The sequence below is a fragment of the Ambystoma mexicanum genome, chromosome 5p, assembly GCF_040938575.1.
Source record: "Ambystoma mexicanum isolate Mex_15411 chromosome 5p, UKY_AmexF1_1, whole genome shotgun sequence".
NCBI classification, from domain to species: Eukaryota; Metazoa; Chordata; class Amphibia; order Caudata; family Ambystomatidae; genus Ambystoma; species Ambystoma mexicanum.
In genome coordinates, this window is record NC_090930.1 from 1,152,776,841 (window position 1) to 1,152,796,936 (window position 20,096).

Below are 20,096 nucleotides of genomic sequence, written 5' to 3' on the forward strand. Positions count from 1 at the left end.
ATACGGGCCCTACACAAGTTGGAGACAGAAATGGAGACAGGGTCGGGAGAGCAAGCTGATGATTGGTTCGATATCATGTTTTTCTGGGCCCCAACATGGTTAGGAGTACCCGTGAAGGTATTGGTTCCCATCGTAGTGTTCCTGCTACTAACTTTCAGCACGTGCTAGATGGCCCTTCAGTGTTGCACCAAGACTCTTCTGAACAGTGCCATTATGATGGTATTAATAAGGGCAGGTGGAGCTCCTCCTATCACAAAACTCTAGTATATGCAAACCGACAGCCCAAATAGAGCACGTATGGTGAGAATAGAATGTTCTATGCCATTATGATGGTATTAATAAGGGCAGGCGGAGCTCCTCCTATCACAAAACTCTAGTATATGCAAACAGACAGCCTGTCAGAAATCAGTCTATTTGTTCCTTATGGAGTAAATGGAGAAAGTGCCATCCACTCCGATTTCAACATCACTCAAGATGGCGGTTACTATGCGCTATTCATACCGTTAGTGAGCCTTATAGTCTTTCTCAAAATGGCATCGGAATTCAGACAATTATATATGTCAGGAATTCAGCCCAGTCGGCGCATTGCTTCTTGCATCCTCTCGCCACCGCTTGACTTTTCAGTCAGTACTCCTAGATCCTGCTCCACGTAATTCCGTCTTCACAGAGACGGTTGTGCTTTCTCTATTGTTTCCTGCATTGACCATTCCTGACACTATCTCGAATCTTGCCTCCGGACTATCGCACGTCTGTCCTGGCAGTTCCTTTTCCTCTCTTTCCTTCACCATTGCCGCTCAGCATCGGTTCGCCTTCTGCCTTACCCCCTTCTTCTTTCTTACTTCCGCGCCTCGTGGTTCCAGCTCCCTTCTGTCTTAATCTTTGCCTTCTTACTACCTTTCATTATTTTTCCATCTCTCTTCTGAGCATTCCGGCAATATTACCTGTTGCTATTCAGCATCGAACATTGCTCATTGCCATCATCTTACCCTTAGACTACAGTACTTTCCTCTGGACTACAAGTCCCAACATTCCTCTACTGCAACATACTACTCCTGGACTACATTACCTTCCCTTGGACTCCAAATCCCAGCAGTCCTCACTTTGAACAAAAAAACTACATTCAAACGGCATCATCAGGTTGTATTCCCCACAAGGGTTTCCTGAGGGCGTAGCCCATCGGGTACAGAGAGTTTGTTTCCCATAAGGACTCTGGATGCCTGGTGTGATTCTCCCTATATTCATCATACTCTGCTGCAACAAACCGTGAGTAGTTGTTATTGAGGCTGCTACAGATAGCAACGCCAGAATGGACCAACAGGTGCAGCAGTTGGTCGCAGCAGTTCAATCCTTAAACACAAATATTCAAAATTTGAAGGCAGAGAACACAGTACTAATGCAATTGGTTACACACACCTGTTCTGAAATACCTGTTGCGCCCTGGCTGCAGGAAAATATAATGGAAACTCAAAAAGACTAAAAGAATTAATTGATGATTGTCTGGTTCAGTTCACATTGAAACCAGCCTTTTTTCCTTCAGATTGTTCCAAAGTAAGCTTCATGATATCCAACATGTCTGGAAATGCACTTGCTTGGTCATCTCCTCTGGTAACCACCAACAACCCACTATTGGACGCTTACCCTGCCTTTGTCAATAGCTTACACACTATGTTTGGAAGGAGGGAATAAGTCGTCTCTGCCCAGGAGAATCTACTAGATTTAAGACAAAGTAATATGGACATTCTAAATGATAACACCCAATTTAAACAATTGGCATCAAAACAGCATGGCCAGATGACGCCTTACATATAACATTCCGTAGAGGACTAAATTATGACCTTAAAGACAAAGTATCTAGGATTCCACGTCTAGGATTCCACATACTCACAATCTAGCTCGAATTATCACTTTAGTGCTTCAATTGGATTGCATCAATCCAGGAAAGAAACCAAGAAAGGAAGAAGAACCGATCCATTCATAACACTGAAACACTTCAACTTGAAAATCCTAAAGTATCAAAGAATATTGAAGAAGGAGAGTCTATGCAACTATGTACAGCCCGAGGACCGTTAACACCAGAATGAAGAAAACGCAGAAGGATCTTAGGTCTCTTTATGTATTGTGGATCAAAGTCACATGTTCTCAAAGATTATCCCCTCACTCCTCCAAGGCATTCAGGAAATGCTTCTTTCCATCCGTAAAGGGAACTACGGATGGGTCCCTTCTAAAAAGTTCCCTAGACTGCATACATGAACCAAATAACATGATTGTCATAAAGCATCTTTGTTCTTTTTTGACACAACACTGTTGGCTATACCTACTCTTATTGATTGCGGTGCAGCAGGACTCTTTATGGATGACGAGTGGGCCAAACAACACGGTATTCCTCGAAATAAGAAATACATTTGCGTACCTGTAGAAGGTGGTTGTGTCCATTGCATTGCATTCAGAACAAACGAAGATTCAGAAGAATACCAATGCAACTATCTCTAATTGACCTCTTCTGCCTGAATGCTATCAGGAATACCATGGTGTATTCTCCAACAAAGAGTACAAGGAACTGCCTCCTCATAGAGAGGACGACTGCTCAATTGAATTACTCCCCGATTCCCAAATACCCTTTGGTTGTCTGTCCGAACCCGAGAAGGAAGCTCTTTGTACTTATTTACAAACCATTGCACTATGACCTTGTATTGACTACAGAGGTCTAAATAAGATAACCGTCAAGGATCGATACCCTTTGCCCCTCATTTAGGATATTCTAGAAGCAGTGAAGGGGGCTTCTATCTTCTCAAAACTGGATCTGAGGGGCGCATATCATTTGGTCAGGATCCGCAAAGGCGATGAGTGGAAATCGGCTTTTCGCACAACATTCGGCCACTACGAGCATCGAGTAATGCCGCTTGGGTTAGCAAATGCTCCTTCTGTTTTCCAAAGATTCGTAGACCACATCTTTTCGGATCTTTTCGGATCTCTTATTACATTCTTTGGTGGTACTTAGATGATATTCTCATCTATTCTACGTCTTCAGAGGAACACCATCATCATGTTGCAGAGTTATTACAACGCCTAAGAAAACACCATTTATTTGCCAAAATTGAGAAGTGCTCTTTTCATCAGCAAGCAATACCATATCTGTGATTCATCCTATCTGCAGAAGGTACGGCTATGTACCCTACCAAAGTCAAGGCCATTATGAACTGGAAGAATCCACAAAATGTCAAGGGAATTCTCCTCAGTGTCACTTGTATCCTGCGAGCTACTCACAGTCAAATTGCCAACCTCCCCCACAAGTACAATCACCTTCCACCTCATATACAGACCCCCGGGCCCCCCGGGGTCTTTGAGGAAGATATCACATCCCTCATTGCTGAAAACTCCAAGCCATCAGCACAAATCATTATCCTTGGGCACTTCAACCTTGGTTACCGCGACCCTAACGACGCTCCAGCCACATCAGAAGGGCAGAATCATCGACTGGGTAGCAACCTACAACCGCAACACGCTCTGCAAGGACCCCCAACCTCAGACATGGATGGATCACCACCTCATCCTCCTTGAGGTCAAGACCAACCAACCATTACCAAAGAAAAGCCCCTTAGCACCAGCCTGCCCCACCAGGAACAAACGCAATATTACTGCTGAAGCCCTTATACCCCTGGTCTTACCTACCCTTAACGCACTCCCAACCAATGCTGACCTAAACCTTCTGATCGACACCTTTAATGACTCCATGGCCAAGGCGATGGATACCATTGCTCTTCTGAAATTGCGCAAAGTTAAACCAAGAGCTCACCTGAACTCTTGGTACACCCCAGAACTCAAGCTACTCAGAAAAAAGAAAGCTAAGGCACAACTCACCTGGAAAACCAACCCTGCCTAGGAAAACAAATCTAATCTCACAACCTTATCTTCCCTATACAAAAGCGAGATAGTTCGTACTAAAAAAGAGGCATACAACATCAGGATCGAGCAGGCCGGATCCTCCACTAAATAATTATTTAATATCCTAAAAGAACTGGAAAATCCCAATCCACCCACTGACACCTGCTTGAAAGACAAACCTTGGTGCACCAGTATCCAAAACGCCCTTAAAAGCAAAATCACAGGACTCCAAACCAAAATTGAGGACAAACGCCAACCACTCTCTAACAATAAACTCACCAACCCTGGCTCACCTATGCCCAGCAATACCAAATCAGGCTTCACATTCACGAAAGTAGCTACGGCAGAAGTTCAAAAAATCATCACCTCACTAAAACCCTAGAACTGCAAAAGGGACAGCTGTCCCGCCAAGATCATAAAGGATGCAGCCAGAGATCTATCACCCTTCATCACGAAACTCATCAACCTATCATTCCTCAATAACTCCGTCCCCAGTAACCTAAAACAATCATGGGTTCTCCAACTCCTGAAAAAACAATCACTAGACCCAGCCATGCCCACTAACTACAGACCCATCACCACAGTCCCCTTCCTATTAAAAATCTTGGACAGAGTCGCCTACCTCCAAATTCAGAAATACCTAGAATCCAACAAACTGCTAGGAATACGACAATCTGGCTTCAGACCTCAACACGGAACAGAAACGGCCTGATTGTTGATCTTAAAAGTCAAATTGATGACATTAAAGACAAAGGCAATACCGCAATCCTACTCCTCTTAGACCTCTCAGCAGCCTTCGACCTGGTCGACCAAAAAATCCTCTGTAGCCACCTAGACACCGCAGCTCACTTCTCATCTGCTGCAGTCACATGGATACAATCCTTTTTGGCAAATAGAACCATGCGGGTCTTCTCATCAACAGATGCAGCAGACCCCATCCCCATCTCCTGCGGAGTCCCACAAGGCTCCTGTGTCTCCCCCACTTTGTGTAACATTTTTACAAAGCCACTATTTGACCAACTTGACCGTCTGGGTGTCACCTACACTAATTACGCAGATGACACCCAGATACTCCTCACCATTACAAGCAACTACCAGGCAGACGTCACCCCGATCAACAAAATATTCTCCATCATTCAGGCATGGATGGCCTCCAATGGCCTTTGCTTGAATGATGAGAAGACAGAGCTCCTTGTCGGCTCTCCCAGCAACCTGGCAAAACTGAATCCCAACTACAACAACATCGCCATCGATGGTCACTCCATCCCCATCGCCAAAAGCGTAAAAACGCTTGTCTTTTACCTGGATGCCAACTGCAACCTTTCCAAACAAACAAACATGATTGCCTCAGCCTCCGCCTACACCGGCAAACTCATCTGGGCCAGTAGACCCTTCCTATCATCCAACAGCTGCCTCACTCTTGCGAGAGCCCTCATACTATCCAAACTGGACTACTGCAATAGACTGTACCTAGGTGCCAACCAATCAATAATGAACAAACTACAAGTACTTCAAAATAACGCACTACGCACAGCACTCTACATCCCCGGACGTGAGCACATCTCCACTGCCAGGAAATCCTGCAGATGGCTCTCCATCGACAAAATATCGACCTGAAAACCATCTGCCTCACATACAAGGCTTAAAACCACCTAGCCCCACCATATCTCACTAACAAATTCACCTTAAAACTCGCCACCAGAACCACTAGATCCTCCAACACCTCTTGCCTGTCAGTACCCAGATTTCTCCTAAAAAGAGCTGGAGGAGCCAGCTTCACAGTACTTGCCTCCCAGCTCTGGAACACCCTTCCACTCAACATTAAAACCATCGAGTCCTTTCAGATCTTCAGGAAACATGTTATCGGTTGGATCCTGAACAATGAATAGCTCCACCATATGCTCAAATATCTGTGAACTCTGCAAATTATTGTATTGGTAATCGTATTCCTCCATTGCTCTAACATGTCTGTATACTCTGTAAACGACTGTATTGTTGAAATTGTATACTGCACAATTATGTAACCGTCTTCTTATGCGCCCGTCTACCTCCGGGATTGGAGCGCTATACAAATAAATAAAACAAACAAACAAAGAAACAACCCATTTATAGGATTTGCTAATTTCTACAGGAAATTAATTCCTAACTTCTCATATAAGATCAAACCCCTCACAAACATGTTAAAGACGAATCAGAAATTCATGTGGACTAAAAAGGCTCAAGATACTTTTGACATCCTCAAGAGAGCCTTCTCAACAGCATATATTCTTCAATTACCCAACCAAAAGAAACCCTTCATTCTGGAAACAGACGCTTCAAATTCCGCCATAGGAGCAGTTCTCAAGCAAGTATCCACTCATGGAATTGAACATCCTATAGCATCCATGTCTGAGATATTGTCCTCTTCCGAAATCAATAACACTGTCTTAGAAAAGGAACTTTTGGCTATAAAAAAGGCATGTCAAGAGTGCAGACACTTATAACAGGGATCGGAATAACCTATCACTGCCAGAACAGACCATCAAAATATCAAGGTTTTACAAAGCCTTGAATGTCAAAACAGTTGGCAGGCTAGATGGTCTTATTTCTTTTCCTCCTTTGATATGCTGTTCACTTACATTCCTGGATCAGCCAACCAATCAGCAGATGCTCTATCTCGGAGCACTGGAGAAGAAATTATCATGCACATTGCTGAAAAAATGTTTCCCCAGACCTCTTTTGTTTTCTTTGTTACAGACCTTTTACAGTCCGTCAAACAACAAAACCAAACACTCTCAGAATCCTCAAGGAATGATGTACTCAAATACAGATTACAAGAAGAATACAGACTCTTGTTCCATGAACATAAACTATACATCCCTACTCTCCTCTTACGAAAAGAGATCCTACGACTGTGCCATGACCATAAAACCACAGGTCACAGAGGAATTCTCCTCTTCATGTATAAATTGTCTTCAGTCAAAAACCCGTCGCAAGACCCCTGTAGGTAAGCTAGTCCAACCACCTTTACCCTCCCAACCATGGGAACACATCTCCACTGACTTCATCGTGGATTTACCGCCTTCCTCTGACAACACTGTGGTTATGGTGACTATTGATTCCATGACTAAAATGGTGCATTTCATTCCCATGACTAAAGTACCTACCGCAGCCCAACTTAATAACACTGTATATTGTTCACGTCATGAGTGATGAGTCTTTTCCTTAAAATCCATGTACCTGCTTTGTACTAACAGAGAGCTCCCTGTCAGTTTGGTTCTATGGGACCTTCGGATACTTTTTTCTTTTTCTATATTAAATAAATCTTGTTTTCCTTGCAAAGCGGGGCACCAAACCTTTTTTCCCTAGACAAGTGTTTTTATTTTCAGGTTGTCTGGAGGTCTTGCCTTACGCTTCCAAAGGAAGCTATGCCACTACCTTCTGCATTGTCCATGATTTACAACTAATTTAATTTAGGCAGGTATTAGACACATTTGAGTGAGCCAAAAGGGTACTCACCTAGACAACAGAGTAGCAGGACTCTCTGAGTGTTCTTAGTTTGAAGAGTTCTCATCAAAACCAAGGTACTTATCTGTTTTTCAGTGATTAAACACTAGTAAATAATAATAGACATCCTCTTAACATGCAGAATAATATGAAAAGTAAAATTATCAATGCTGAAAGTCATAGTGGACGTTCTCTATACCAATCAGACTTGCAGGAATGCAGGCAATACACTCTTGTTATTGACCTCATTCCAAACATTTCGACTTCAGTGGAAGCCTATCAGCCAACATAGCACATAGTAGTTTGAGGGGACATTATCACTTAGGGCCATGCCCTTCCCCATTACATGGGGTTGGTGTTTATACACCGATTGTGAGTCCTATGTCATCTAATAACAATAATAATTATAATTTGGCATTTATATAGCACTACAAACCCTCAGGTATCTGAGCGCTGCTTATTATTACCCACAGTGTGTGGTGCTCATTTATCGACCTTGGAAGGCGAAAGGCTGAGTTTGGCCCCTGCCGGGATTCGAACCTGCGTCAGCAGGCTCTGCACAGATGTTAAAGTGAGCGCTCTACTCGCTGTCCTATTGGACCGGCTACAAGGCTTCATTCAATGGCACTGTTTGCTGATGTTAAGGGATGATTGAGAGTTGAATAATAATGTATCTGTTTTTGACGACTCTGCTTTCTGATCACTAAGACAGAGGCAAACCTAGAGGTTTGACATGTGACCGAATCATCTGCTTAGGCCTCTGAGTGCACCCTGGGAGATGTTATCAAGCTGCCGAAACACACTCTTAAGTGACCTGATGAATGACATACTGCTGCTCGTGAGACAGCTGCTCAAATGATTCATAACATGAAACAAGATGAATGTCTGACCACTGTGGGACCCAAGCTAGATGTTGACTGGGCATGAAGACGCCTCTGCTATTATGAGTTTGTGTCAGCCTTTACAGAGAAATGAGTCATCACGTGCAACTGAAGAGCCACCCAATCCAGCCAGCTGATTCAGTTCCTCCCCGGGGGAAACTGATAGTGCAGAGAATCGAATCCTAACAGATACATTGAAAATTGACAGAACTCTCACATCCCTCATCGTTTTCTCTCATTATGCTCATTATGTAGTCCATGATGCTTTTCACAGATACTCTGTAGCATGGTGGGTTGCTTTTAAATATGCCTGTCATGTCCCAATGTTGATATTATCTACAATGCAACGTTGCAGTTGTTTCACTGCGGATCTCCAGCACCTGCTCAATAAGTGGTATCCAAATAATAATCAATGTGCTGAAGAGTTTAGGGTATTTGTTTTGATCATACCTTTTTTTGTTTCAGAAAAATTATTACTGTGGCTATGAACTAATAAGTAATTAGTTATTTGGGGGATAGACGGCCAATCTGCAGCATTTCAGTTATTAGGCTTGACATTAATCCAATTTGCAAGTGGACAGTTTTATTTTTTGGATGTTCATCATATAACTGGTAAGATAGCTCAGCGGGATGAGCGCTCACTGCTGCGATCTGAGCATGATCTGCAGGTAGCAGGTTTGAATCGCAGCAAGACCAACTCAGCCGTCGTCCTTCCGGTTTTGGTTGGGTGATATTGTATGTAAATATGTGCTCTGTAAAGTGCTTTGGATTAAGGTGCTATATAAATAACACATCATTATATAATATCATTCAATGTAGGTGCTTTAAAGTTATGACAACAAAGAAGGTGTTGGTGATGTGTCCGAAGAATCACTGTTTCTTTTTTAATAAGTTGAGTGTAAAAAAAATCTGTGGCTGACATCCATTATCATCAATAGTTGCTTGCAACTCTCACTTGAAGGAATTAGGCTCAAAAGAATTTCCAGCTATTTTAAAAGTGTGGGCACATTTGTCAGAGCCTTGTTAAAGCTCAATAACTGCTCTCTGTCTGGTTCTAACAATCACCCTTAATAGCCTCACACCTTGAGTAGGAGCTCCATTGTGATTGTACATTGTACAGAAGATACCTGGCCTACTTTTGAACATTTAGAAATCTGTGTTTCAAGAATGAGGGCCCAACATAACCAGGGATTTAAAAAGCCAAATGCAATGATCACTCTGGTGGGGCCTGAACAATTGGTTCTTTACTGCTGGTGAGTTTGGCAGTAGCTTTATGCTGAACCACCACGTCCCTTTCGTGTTATTTGCTAGTGCACTGTTCTTGCATCACGGTGCTTCTGGTTTGCAAATGGCGGTGGGTTTCTTTATTGACATCTCTTACCACTATCTTGAGCTCCAATCCTTGATGATATCTCCAGGCTGATATGTCCAGTGATGGCTGCTGAATTTTGAGATAGTTGACAACATAACATATATGATGAGCCTGACAGCTTTGGACAGTATCTTTGCCACCCACATACCTCTCCCCAAGCCCTAAAACAATTTGAAAAAACTGCCGTGTGCATACACGCTGCTAAATTGTTGTGTACCAGTTCACCATACTTCTTGTCATTGTGCAATATAAAGGCAGATTTATAATCATGGAGATTGGAACAAGAACAACAATGTTTTGATCAATCAAGTCATTATTTCTTTTTACTTTATTGCATATATATAGCGCACCATAAACCCGGAGGTGTGAGGGTGCATACAGTACATACAACATAGAACATAGAAGTTACAGGTATCGAAGATATGTCAGCATAGAAAGAAGTGAGGGGCACAGCCCCGCATATTAGAACATGCACACGCCAGCAGGAGACTAAAAGTCACAACCAGGCATAAGGCAGCGCGGCATAAGGAGAAGAGCCCAACACCTGGGTACAAGTCAAATTAAAAGATTACACAGGGAGGATCCTCTGGGGAGATGTTTATATCTTCTTAAAAAGGCAGGTAGGGAACTGCCACCACAACCCGCTAGGACACAGTCACTATTGGGTTGCCTACACCAGTCACCCAAGTCCAATCTGCACAGGATCTTCAAATCCGACAGTCTGACTAGGCCAGGCCCTGTCCTCTGTCGCAACCAATCAAGGACCTTATAGCGCAATGCTTGTCTCGACTCTATAGCTTCAACCTTCGGGATGCTCTAGAACATGGTAGAGGTTATCTGAAACCCAACAGACATGACACATCAACACACCTTTTCTTGACCCAGCAGTGTTTTCACCAATAACTGCAATAGCCTCTCTCCTGGTGTTCACCACTTTCCTATAATGCCGAAATGAGGAGGCAATTGATACTTATTTCCCTAGCCTGTGATTGATTCCTTTGTTACATCACATCTTCTTGAAGTGTCACTTGCGTCTTTTTTGTTTTTCAGCACATCGAGCATTGGAATTTTACAGTGGACTTGAAGGTCAGGTGAATTACAAAGAGGTAAGGATCGCGTAACTCTCAACCATTGTTCATATTGGTAAGCACAAGTACTGAACACAGTAGCATTGGGTACATTAAAGCCAACTTATATTCCCACGGAGTGAAGGGTGCCAGACAATGATTAGGCTCAGAAATGGGTTTAAACTGCCGAAACAAGCCTGCATTCCATTCATGCCTTCTGCGCCACTTCCATGAGACACCATTTTTGTTACCTTGGCCCTATGCCCCGTTTTCCCCTCACCTCTGCCCCCAACCCTACTAATCCAACCCGTGGCTTGGCCCTGCAAATAGTAAAGGGACATACTTCCTTTACTCTTTTATTCTCCGGCCATCTTTAATTGTAGTTTTATGCAAAAGAAATGGGGCATGTGCAAAAAGTCCAGTGTCAATGCCCTTTAAAGAAAAATATGAACCCTCCCTTTTCTCAGTCTTACCTTGACTCGGGCTCGTGGGCCAAGCCCGCGCCTTTACAGCAACATTAATGCTACATCGGGAATATCTCTGGCTAAAATGTTGTATACTTGTAAATTAAGTCTGTTACTTTGCATTCTACACTGTGCATAATCATGGACATTGGCATAAGAATGACATGTCTTGATTAATCAAGGGCTTCCTCCTATTCTAGGATGGGGGATGGGTTGGAGAGAGACCCATTAAACCCAGCACGTAGCTTTCCCCCCCCTTAGCTTTCCTAGATGCCTGCCCCAGACCCCCACTCCCTGTTTTTCCACTTTTCCTAACTTTGTTGATGGTTGTGAGCTCCAAGTCTTCCATTGCCTAGAGCTGCAAAAAGGAGGCAGATGGGGCCGAATGAACTTCTCTGAGATTGATGCTGGCGCCTTCCGCCCGCTAAAGCTTTCTTGATTCCCCTCAATCCAGAAGTGCCAACCTAGCTACCAAACCTATTGTTGTCTTCCTGACCATGGCTGAACATGGGTTCAAACTTATCGGAAAGGAATTCTGAAGAGACGATGAAGCTAGTGCGCCATTTCTTTTGAAATGTCTGCATATTAATAAAGCACTCATCTTCAGAAGAGTTTGATGAGGAGATAAGTAGTGTGAGCTTGTCAGTGGTCATGACCTTTAGGGGAGTGGAGAAAGAGGGAAGCTGCAGTGACTGGTGACTTTCTCTTCAACCTTGCATCTAAAGTGCAAGACACCAGTTTGCTACGTGTATGTAGGGCTTGTCCATATGCCCGAAAAACACTATTTGGCACACCCATCCCCAAGCATTAAGACTTTTCCCCTATTGCTGCCTTAACCCTTCCCCATTTATGCTGTTAGTATCGGCTTCTGTAATTATTCTCCTGGTAGCCAGATCACCATATAATGGGCCAGTCTATATAATGAGCCAATCTAGGTCTGTTCGCAAAGGCTTTCAGCAAATGTTTTATAAATTGTACTTTTTGGACCCCGTCTCAGGGGAGAGATTGATCTGCAGTAAAGCTATTTTGAATGAAGCTCCGTCAGCTCCATTAGCTCTTTCTCTGCACACATTGCATAAGCAAAGCAATTGAACTGGCCCAAAGTACGTGCACAACTATGTATATTGAGGCAAATCAGTAGACATGTATTTCAATTGAACACTTTCTACTCCTGATTATGAAGATCGGGATAACAACTTGTAAAGTTTGAGTAATCCCCTGGAACTGGAAATGTTCTCATCACTATCTGCTTACATGAAAAGGGGACACTTTGTGATTGTTCAGCAGCAGACACTTCTCCTGGAAGCCTACCTTTGACTGCGTATGAAGCTTGAAACATAACAGGGAGGATGAGGCCACACTAATAAGACTAATGTTGATACATCACCATAATTGTTCCCTCAGGGAGCCCACACACATGGAAGCATGTTACCATATGGAGAGGGAGGTATCGAGGCCAGCTGAATAAGCTGCCACAGCCAGATGGTTGGTGCTAGTTCTCATGCAGAGGCAAAGACCTCTAACAAGCACAGCTCAGAGTTGTCCAAGGGCCACAATAATCCTCAAACCGATGCGAAGGAACTTGTCAGTCTACTGGATACTCAAATATTGATATTGTTCACAAACATTTGCTTTATTTGTTGCTTCTCCCCATTAAAAGATGACATCACAGCACTGCCACAGTTTTGGGCTGCATAAGGGGCACACTGGAAATGCTCTAGTTAAGGTGGCAAGGATATCATAAGGGGCTGTATGTTAAAAACACAGGAAGCGAGAGGTGGTAAAATTAAGTATGCAGCATTCCAGCAGGACTACCATCTGTGTGATTCCTGTCCTCTTCCTGAGTCATACTCTGATAACTCTTCCATCTCAGGCAACACCTGCTGCGGCTGGCTGTGGCCATATGCAACCTATTCCCACAAACACAAGAGACACAACATTCACCTCCACGCTGGAAATTAACACCCTCATCACTCCAGAAGTGTGTACCTCCTATTCGTCCCTCACCTCTGCATCCACATAGGATGCTCAGTATTGTTCCAACTCCATGAGCATTGTGTATTACTCGCTACCAGTGTAGTATTGTTTCCTTATTCGCTAATACTGCACAGATTGGATTGTATAGGGGAGTCTACTATGGAAGGTGCTCGCCCAATCATGACATGATTGCTGGTCTTTTGTGGGTGGATGATGAATCATGAACCCCCTAAAGCAAGCTCGATCTCCTGGAATCCTAGGGTGAAAGAAAAACCTTGAAAGTGTTGGGATGCATGCCCAGCTCCCCTGTCCACCCAAACAGTTTAGATTGAGAGCAATACACTAGGAGTGCATGTAAATAATGACACAAGTTGCCAGAGGGGAGGTGGGAGGTGTATACCAGGGACAATGGGACACAGGTGCATTTAGTAAGTGTAGGGGTTGTAGAAGTTAGCTATTTTGAGCAGCAAAATATACTGAATCACCGCCATTTTGGAAGGTAGGCACAGGATGGCCAGGACCCAATACCAGAGAAAAATAGATAGAGGCCTTAGCAGTAGTGTACATTTCCCTTCCCGCTCTCATTTCAGGCAGAAGGCGAGTAGATCTTTTTATCAATTGAGACACAGCCATCCATTGTTTCACACTGGAGGCCCATGTAATTAGAAAGGAATGTGAGCAGCAAAGTCCGGGTAGAGTCCCTGGAGGATGATCCCATAGAAGACCAGGCAGAGGTCTGGAGCTGCCAAAACACCAATCCCAGATTTAGAACACCCATGCCCCCAGACCTACAGTTAGTTTATTTGAAGTACCAGATGCCCACTATCAGAACCCCTAAATCCCTCAGCATTCGACTGATTAGTGTGTGCACAGAGGGCAGTTCAAGGAGGGGTCAGATGCCAAGGGAGAGCACAAGCAGGATGCCCTGTGATTTGTACTGCGAGGTCCGCAGGGTGAGAGTAATACATTTAGGCTAATGATGGGAAGAGATGGAGGGGGTGCCTGAGTGTCTGGGATCAAACGAAGCTCCTCGCATTTCAGATAGTTATCTTGAACTCGAGATTTTCCACTAATCTCATGTCTAATTACTAGGAGCACATTGCATGGTTGATATGTGGGGGACAGAGCCCTCTCAACTAACAAACCAATTGTGTCGCAAGGGCCCAAAGTCAGCAAGGCTCAAGACCACATGGAAGTAGATTGACACAAGAAATTGTAGCCAATCACTTGGTGTTTGCTAAAGCGCAGACTATATGCATCTAGGGGACCACCAATGAGGATGATGAGATAATACTGTATATTGTTTGCATCATGGATGACACTGCTGCCCATTAAAATGTCTTGTTTGCTTTGAACTAACCAGTGCGCTCCGTGGCAGTAGGGTTTGCATTGCCCTGCTGGCATGTATTTTCTTTTATGAGAATTAAAGCTTTGTTATTCTTGCAAAAGGTGTATCAAGCTTTTTTCCCTAGAGGGTTACATTTTTTCCTCGCCTGGTTGTCTGGAGGTCTGCCCTACAAATTTAGTGACCCCGACGTGACCCCAGATTTTCCGCAGAGATTGTGACTTCCTGGCCTCACATCTGGAGGGAATGCGACCACCTGCAGCGACTCGTCCCTTGTGCATAATTTGAAGTGGTTTGCAGGAGCTGCTTTGCCGAAATTCCTGTCTGTTCTCTGGAGCGAGTGACAGCTCCCAGATGGTGCAGGCTGTTGATGTGACCCTGTGACGTAGGAACTCAGGAGAACAAATATATGCAAGTGCATCTTTTGTGGGAGGAAACAATGTGGGGAGGGCGAAAAAGGGAATGAGTGTGGCTGTTGAAAAGTGTGGGAGAATGTGGTGATTTGTGTATTTGGGTGTGTGGGAAGACCACGTGGTGGTTTGTTTTTATTATTATTATTATTATTGTTATTGTGGAAAGGATAAAGGAGTTACAGGATTCTTCCTGATTGGGGGAAGAAGGCAGCTCTGTATTTTAAGGAGATCAAATAAAAGAAGAAGGGTAGAGACTCCACATATGTAGATGGTCCGGCATCTCCTCACCCGATATAAAAGGGGTGTTGAAATGGTGCATAGTAGCTTTTGTGTTTTTTTTATTTATTTGACCGAGTAGAAGTCTATGGTGCTGATGGTGTGGTGTAGTGTGTATGAGAGGGAAGTGTGAGTGGTGAGTGTAGTGGATGATGAGGGAGGTGTTGATTTGAGGAGTAAGAGAGGAGAGTAAGAGGAGTGGCGGCATTGAGGAACAGGTAATTGCATTGAAGGTGATTGGAGGGGATGCGGGTAAGAAGGTAAAAGGGATCTGCTGGGTCGGCCCTCTGACAGACAGGCGGATTTCTGAGTGTTAAAATAGGCTGAGTGGGCAGAACCGAAAATGGCGCTGAGTACTCCGTTAGAATATATGTGTGCCACTTTACCACTATATAAAGATAAAATATTGAAATATCATAAGCAGAGGGTGGCCGAGGCCCTGGGAGGGCTGTTTCAATCGTGGCCAGATCAGGGAACAAATAACAAGGAAATATTGGGGCACATGTAAATCAGATTAGATTATCCAAATACAAGGGTAAAACGCTTCAAAAGAGGAAGGAATTATTAGAATTGTGGAAGATGGTAGAAGACTTGGAAGATGCCACCCGAGCCATACCAAGTTAGTTGTAGAATCACCAACATGAGAGTGTCAGACTCTCCCCACTGCCCCACCATGGATTGATTGCTCCGCCCCATTTGGATCAGACACAAAGAACCAGAGGCCACCAGGTACACCACAGACTCCGTTAGGGTATTACCCCACACATGCTACCTTAGGATACACCAGCCCGATGTATGTCCCCACACTGCTCCAACCCTACCATCATCACGGGCCCAGTGTCAAAATATTTCTGACCCTATGTCATCAGCCACAGCGAGAGAGAATTAAAGGGGGAATATTGATATGAAACCCCAGAAAGAGCTAAATGAGACTTTAAAGGCGGCACAGGAAGAATTAGCTTGATTGATAATAGAGAAGAGGGATGGGCAGAAAACACTATGTGGACTAGATGTAACGCTCACCTGATTCCCACGGAGGCACCGGTCTTGGGAGGATGGTTTCTGTGACTCGAAAAGTGAAGTGCAGGACTCGATTGGCTTCCGGGGCTGAGCCTCTTCGCACTGTGTGTCTAACTCGAAGAGTGAGATATCTGCAGGTGAAAGAATATGGGGTTAATGATCTGGGGTTGTCGGGTATCTCTCTCCCTTTCCCTTCCTCGCTTTTCCGTGGAGCCCCAAGGTCAACGTGCTCACCTTAGATAGGTGAATGCTGGACTCTCCATCTGCGTCTGGTGCAGGGTGCTGTTGCCAGTTCCTTCACTGGGTGAAACGTAGGCCTCTTGACATCAGAGGATTGCTACCGTTGTTAACTGCACGAACGGTGAGTTTCCGGACACCTTTTAAGTCCTTACAGTCTTTAGGTGTGTGGGCACGTTAATGTGGAACAGAGCTCTGTATAATGCTTTTTCTATTTGTCTTGCAGGGCTCTTGAGGTAGAAGATGGTGTGAAGAAAGCCGAAGTTCGAGCCAGAGTCTTGGAATGACGCGCTTGGAAATGCGTAAGTAAATGCCGGTTTCCTGCTTTTCAAAAGCTCTCTAACTGTCTCTTTTCCCTTGCAGTTGCGAGTTCGGGTGTTGAAGAGACGCTGGAAACGCCGGAGTATTTGCAGGCGCCCTATTGTGGCGGGCGCGATGGCGCGTAAGTAAAATACCTGTCTAATGTCTCTTCTTTTGTCTTTCAGGTGCAGGATTGCAGCGTTGAAGAAAACCGGAATTCGCGGAGTGCCGGTAAGTAATTCCACACAGGAATAACTATGCTTTTGTCTTCACAGGCGAAGGAGCAGAGTGAAGAGATGGTAGCTGCCGATGGATCAGGTGAGGAAAGCGCTGCGCGTGAAGGTTGCCGTGCTAACCTGTTGTTTCTTGTCTTTGCAGGTGCTACTGAAGGCTGGATACAGGAATGGTAAGCGTTTGTTCTTGCAGGTTCAGAATCGGAAAGAAGAAAACTGGAACAGACACGGTGAGCGTTCTGCTGCAGAAGCAGAATAACGCGAAGCACGTTTCATCAATCGGGTGTGGTTTAAATAGCCTTGGAGTGATGAGGCGTCTTCCTCCACGGCCTCGCCTAGGTAAGAAAAGAGTTCCTGTTCCAGAAGAGTTCCAGTGTTGTATCCAGGGAGTGGAGCTTGCCCCACCCAGGTAAGAAAGTAGTCCCGGCTCACAGAGGATTCCTATGTGGCTGGTAAGTAAGCTGCATGGTCTGCTGCAGGTAAGTCCACCCAAGCATCTTCATACAAATTATGAGCCCGGCGCTTCCAGTGCCGGGACCAGTGACTTTGATGAGCTTGGTGCCACTGGCGCCAGGACAAGGTCCAAAAGGTCCCAGTGGGGACCGGCTGGTGCCTAGGATGAAGGTTAGGGGCCTGCTTCCAAGGACGTTGGGCTGGTCCTAGCTCCTTGGAAGCAGTGATCATGACAGCACCCCCCTCAAGGCCCCTCCTAAGCGTGTCTTCTCCGGGGGTTTTGGCTTGTCGGGGTGATTCAGATGGAATTTCTTGACCAGACGAGGTGCGTGGACATGTTCTGAGGGTTCCCAAGACCTTTCCTGGGGGCCGTATCCTTTCCAATCAACCAGGTAATATAATTTAGATTTGGAGATTTTGGAGTCTAGGATGTTCTTTACTTCGAACTCAAGTTCTCTATCCACTAGAACAGGTTCTGGGAGTTCGGTCAATCGGGTTTCTGGTTGTACTGGTTTTAGTAAGGAGACATGGAATACTGGATGTATTTTCATATGCGAAGGCAATTCCAATTTGACAGCCACCGGATTAATTATGGCAGAGATGAGAAATGGTCCTAAGTATCTCGGGATGAAGGTGCGGGGTCCTTTTAGAGGCAGGTGCTTAGTGGATAACCAGACCTGATCTCCCACTGTGTAGTGAGGGGCCTCTTTTCGGTGTTGATCCGCTGCTTTCTTGTATAGAGCTTTAGCTCTTTGCAGATGGGCAGTGGCTTCTTTAAAAGTACGAGTGATCACCGAGTGCAAGTGATCCACAGCAGGTGTTTCGAATTCTTGGGGAGGATCCAGGTTAGAGGTCCTAGGATGGTTTCCGTATAATAGGAAGAAGGGAGTCTTCCTGGTTCCAGAATGGGTCGAATTGTTATAAGCGTATTCAGCGATCCAAAGGATATCCTTCCAAGGGTTTTCAGTTTGTTGGAGCATGCAACGTAAATATTGCTCCAGAGTTTGATTTGTCCTCTCGGTTTGTCCGTCAGTTTGGGGATGGTGACTGGTTGAAAGTCTCACATCAATTTGGGCTAAGCGACAGCAACTTCGCCAAAAGTGGGAGATGAATTGACTTCCCCTATCGGAGACCAAAGCCGAGGGAAAACCGTGTAACCGAACGGTGTTTTCTAAGAATTCTCGGGCTAATACTGAAGCTGAAGGTAGGCCCTTCAGGGGAATGAAGTGAGCCATCTTGGAGAATAGATCCACGACTACTAAAATGGTACTATACCCTGAGCATGGAGGTAAGTCCGTGATGAAATCCATGGACAGGGTATGCCATGGACAGGGAGGGATGTCCAGTGGGTGTAAGAGGCCGGCTGGTTTCTCCTTCTGACTTTTATTCTGAGCACACACACCGCAGGAGATTACAAAGTCTTTAATATCCTTCTTCCATGATGGCCACCAGAAATGTCTTTTGACCTTTTCCATGGTTTTGGTAATGCCAGGGTGACCCTCCATTAATGAGTCGTGATAACAGGAGATTACCTGTTTTTGTATTTTCTCACAGGGCAAGTACAATCGTCCTTGGAAATATGGTAGGTCTTGGTCCACTGAGAAATCCTTCCCCTTGAATTGCCAGTCCTGTAATTCTGCCGGTGTTAGGAGTGATTTGACTGTAGTCTCGATGTCTTCAAAGGATTGAGCATTGACCAAGCCCAAAATCCTTTGTTCTGGGATTATGGGTATTGGTTCAGGATTGGTCAAGTGTTCATCTATTCCCATCCGGGAGAGGGCATCTGCTTTTCCGTTTTTACTCCCTGGTCGATAAGTAATTATAAAGTCAAACTCAGCCAAAAACAGAGCCCAGCGGAGCTGCCTGGAAGACTAAGCTTTGGCCGTCTTCAGATATTGTAAGTTGCGGTGATCTGTCATTACGGTGACTGTGTGTCTGGCTCCCAAAAGATAATGCCGTCAGGCTTTAAAGGCTGATCTGATAGCTAAAAGTTCCTTGTCTGTAATTGAATAGTTGATCTCGGGAGCCGAGAATTTGCGGGACCAAAAGGCTACAGGATGTAATTGGTGTGTGACCGGATCTCTTTGTGATAAAACTGCCCCCATAGCAAGACTAGAAGCATCTGTTTCTACGATGTAGGGGAGTTCTGGGCGAGGGTGTTTTAGAACAGGTGCAGAGATGAATTTAGCTTTTAAGTCCTGAAAAGCTTGTTCCGCCTCGGTAGACCACTCAAAACGTTTGTTTTTCTTTAATAGAGCGGTGATGGGCTGGACTATTCGAGAGAATTCAGGAATGAACCTGCGGTAAAAGTTAGCGAAGTCTAACATGCTTTGAACTCCTTTTACAGAGGTTGGTGAAGGCCACTTGATGATTGCATCGACTTTCTTTGAATCCATATGGACTCCGTTTGGTGACAATATGAATCCCAGGAACTCAACTTCAGTTACGTTGAAAAGGCATTTTTCAAGCTTAGCAAAAAGGTTATGTTGACGTAATCTCTCGAGGACCTCTTTAACGTGTTTTTGATGTTCCTCTTCAGATGATGAATAGACGAGGATGTCATCAATGTAGACAACAACACACACATCTATGAGTTCTCTAAGGACATCATTTGTAAAATACTGGAAGGCGGCAGGAGCGTTGCATAGTCCAAAGGGCATAAATTGATATTCAAACAGCCCATACTTGGT

At 44.6% G+C, this 20,096-nt stretch overlaps 1 protein-coding gene across 1 annotated transcript in view; it reads left to right on the forward strand.

Moving 5' to 3' along the window:
• GPLD1 (glycosylphosphatidylinositol specific phospholipase D1) overlaps nt 1–20,096 on the forward strand; it is a 701,308-nt gene that overhangs the window by 38,142 nt on the left and 643,070 nt on the right. The window contains exon 2 of the mRNA XM_069613627.1: nt 10,672–10,727. Coding sequence (XP_069469728.1) covers nt 10,672–10,727 — 56 coding nt within the window. The remainder of the gene's footprint in view (nt 1–10,671; nt 10,728–20,096) is intronic.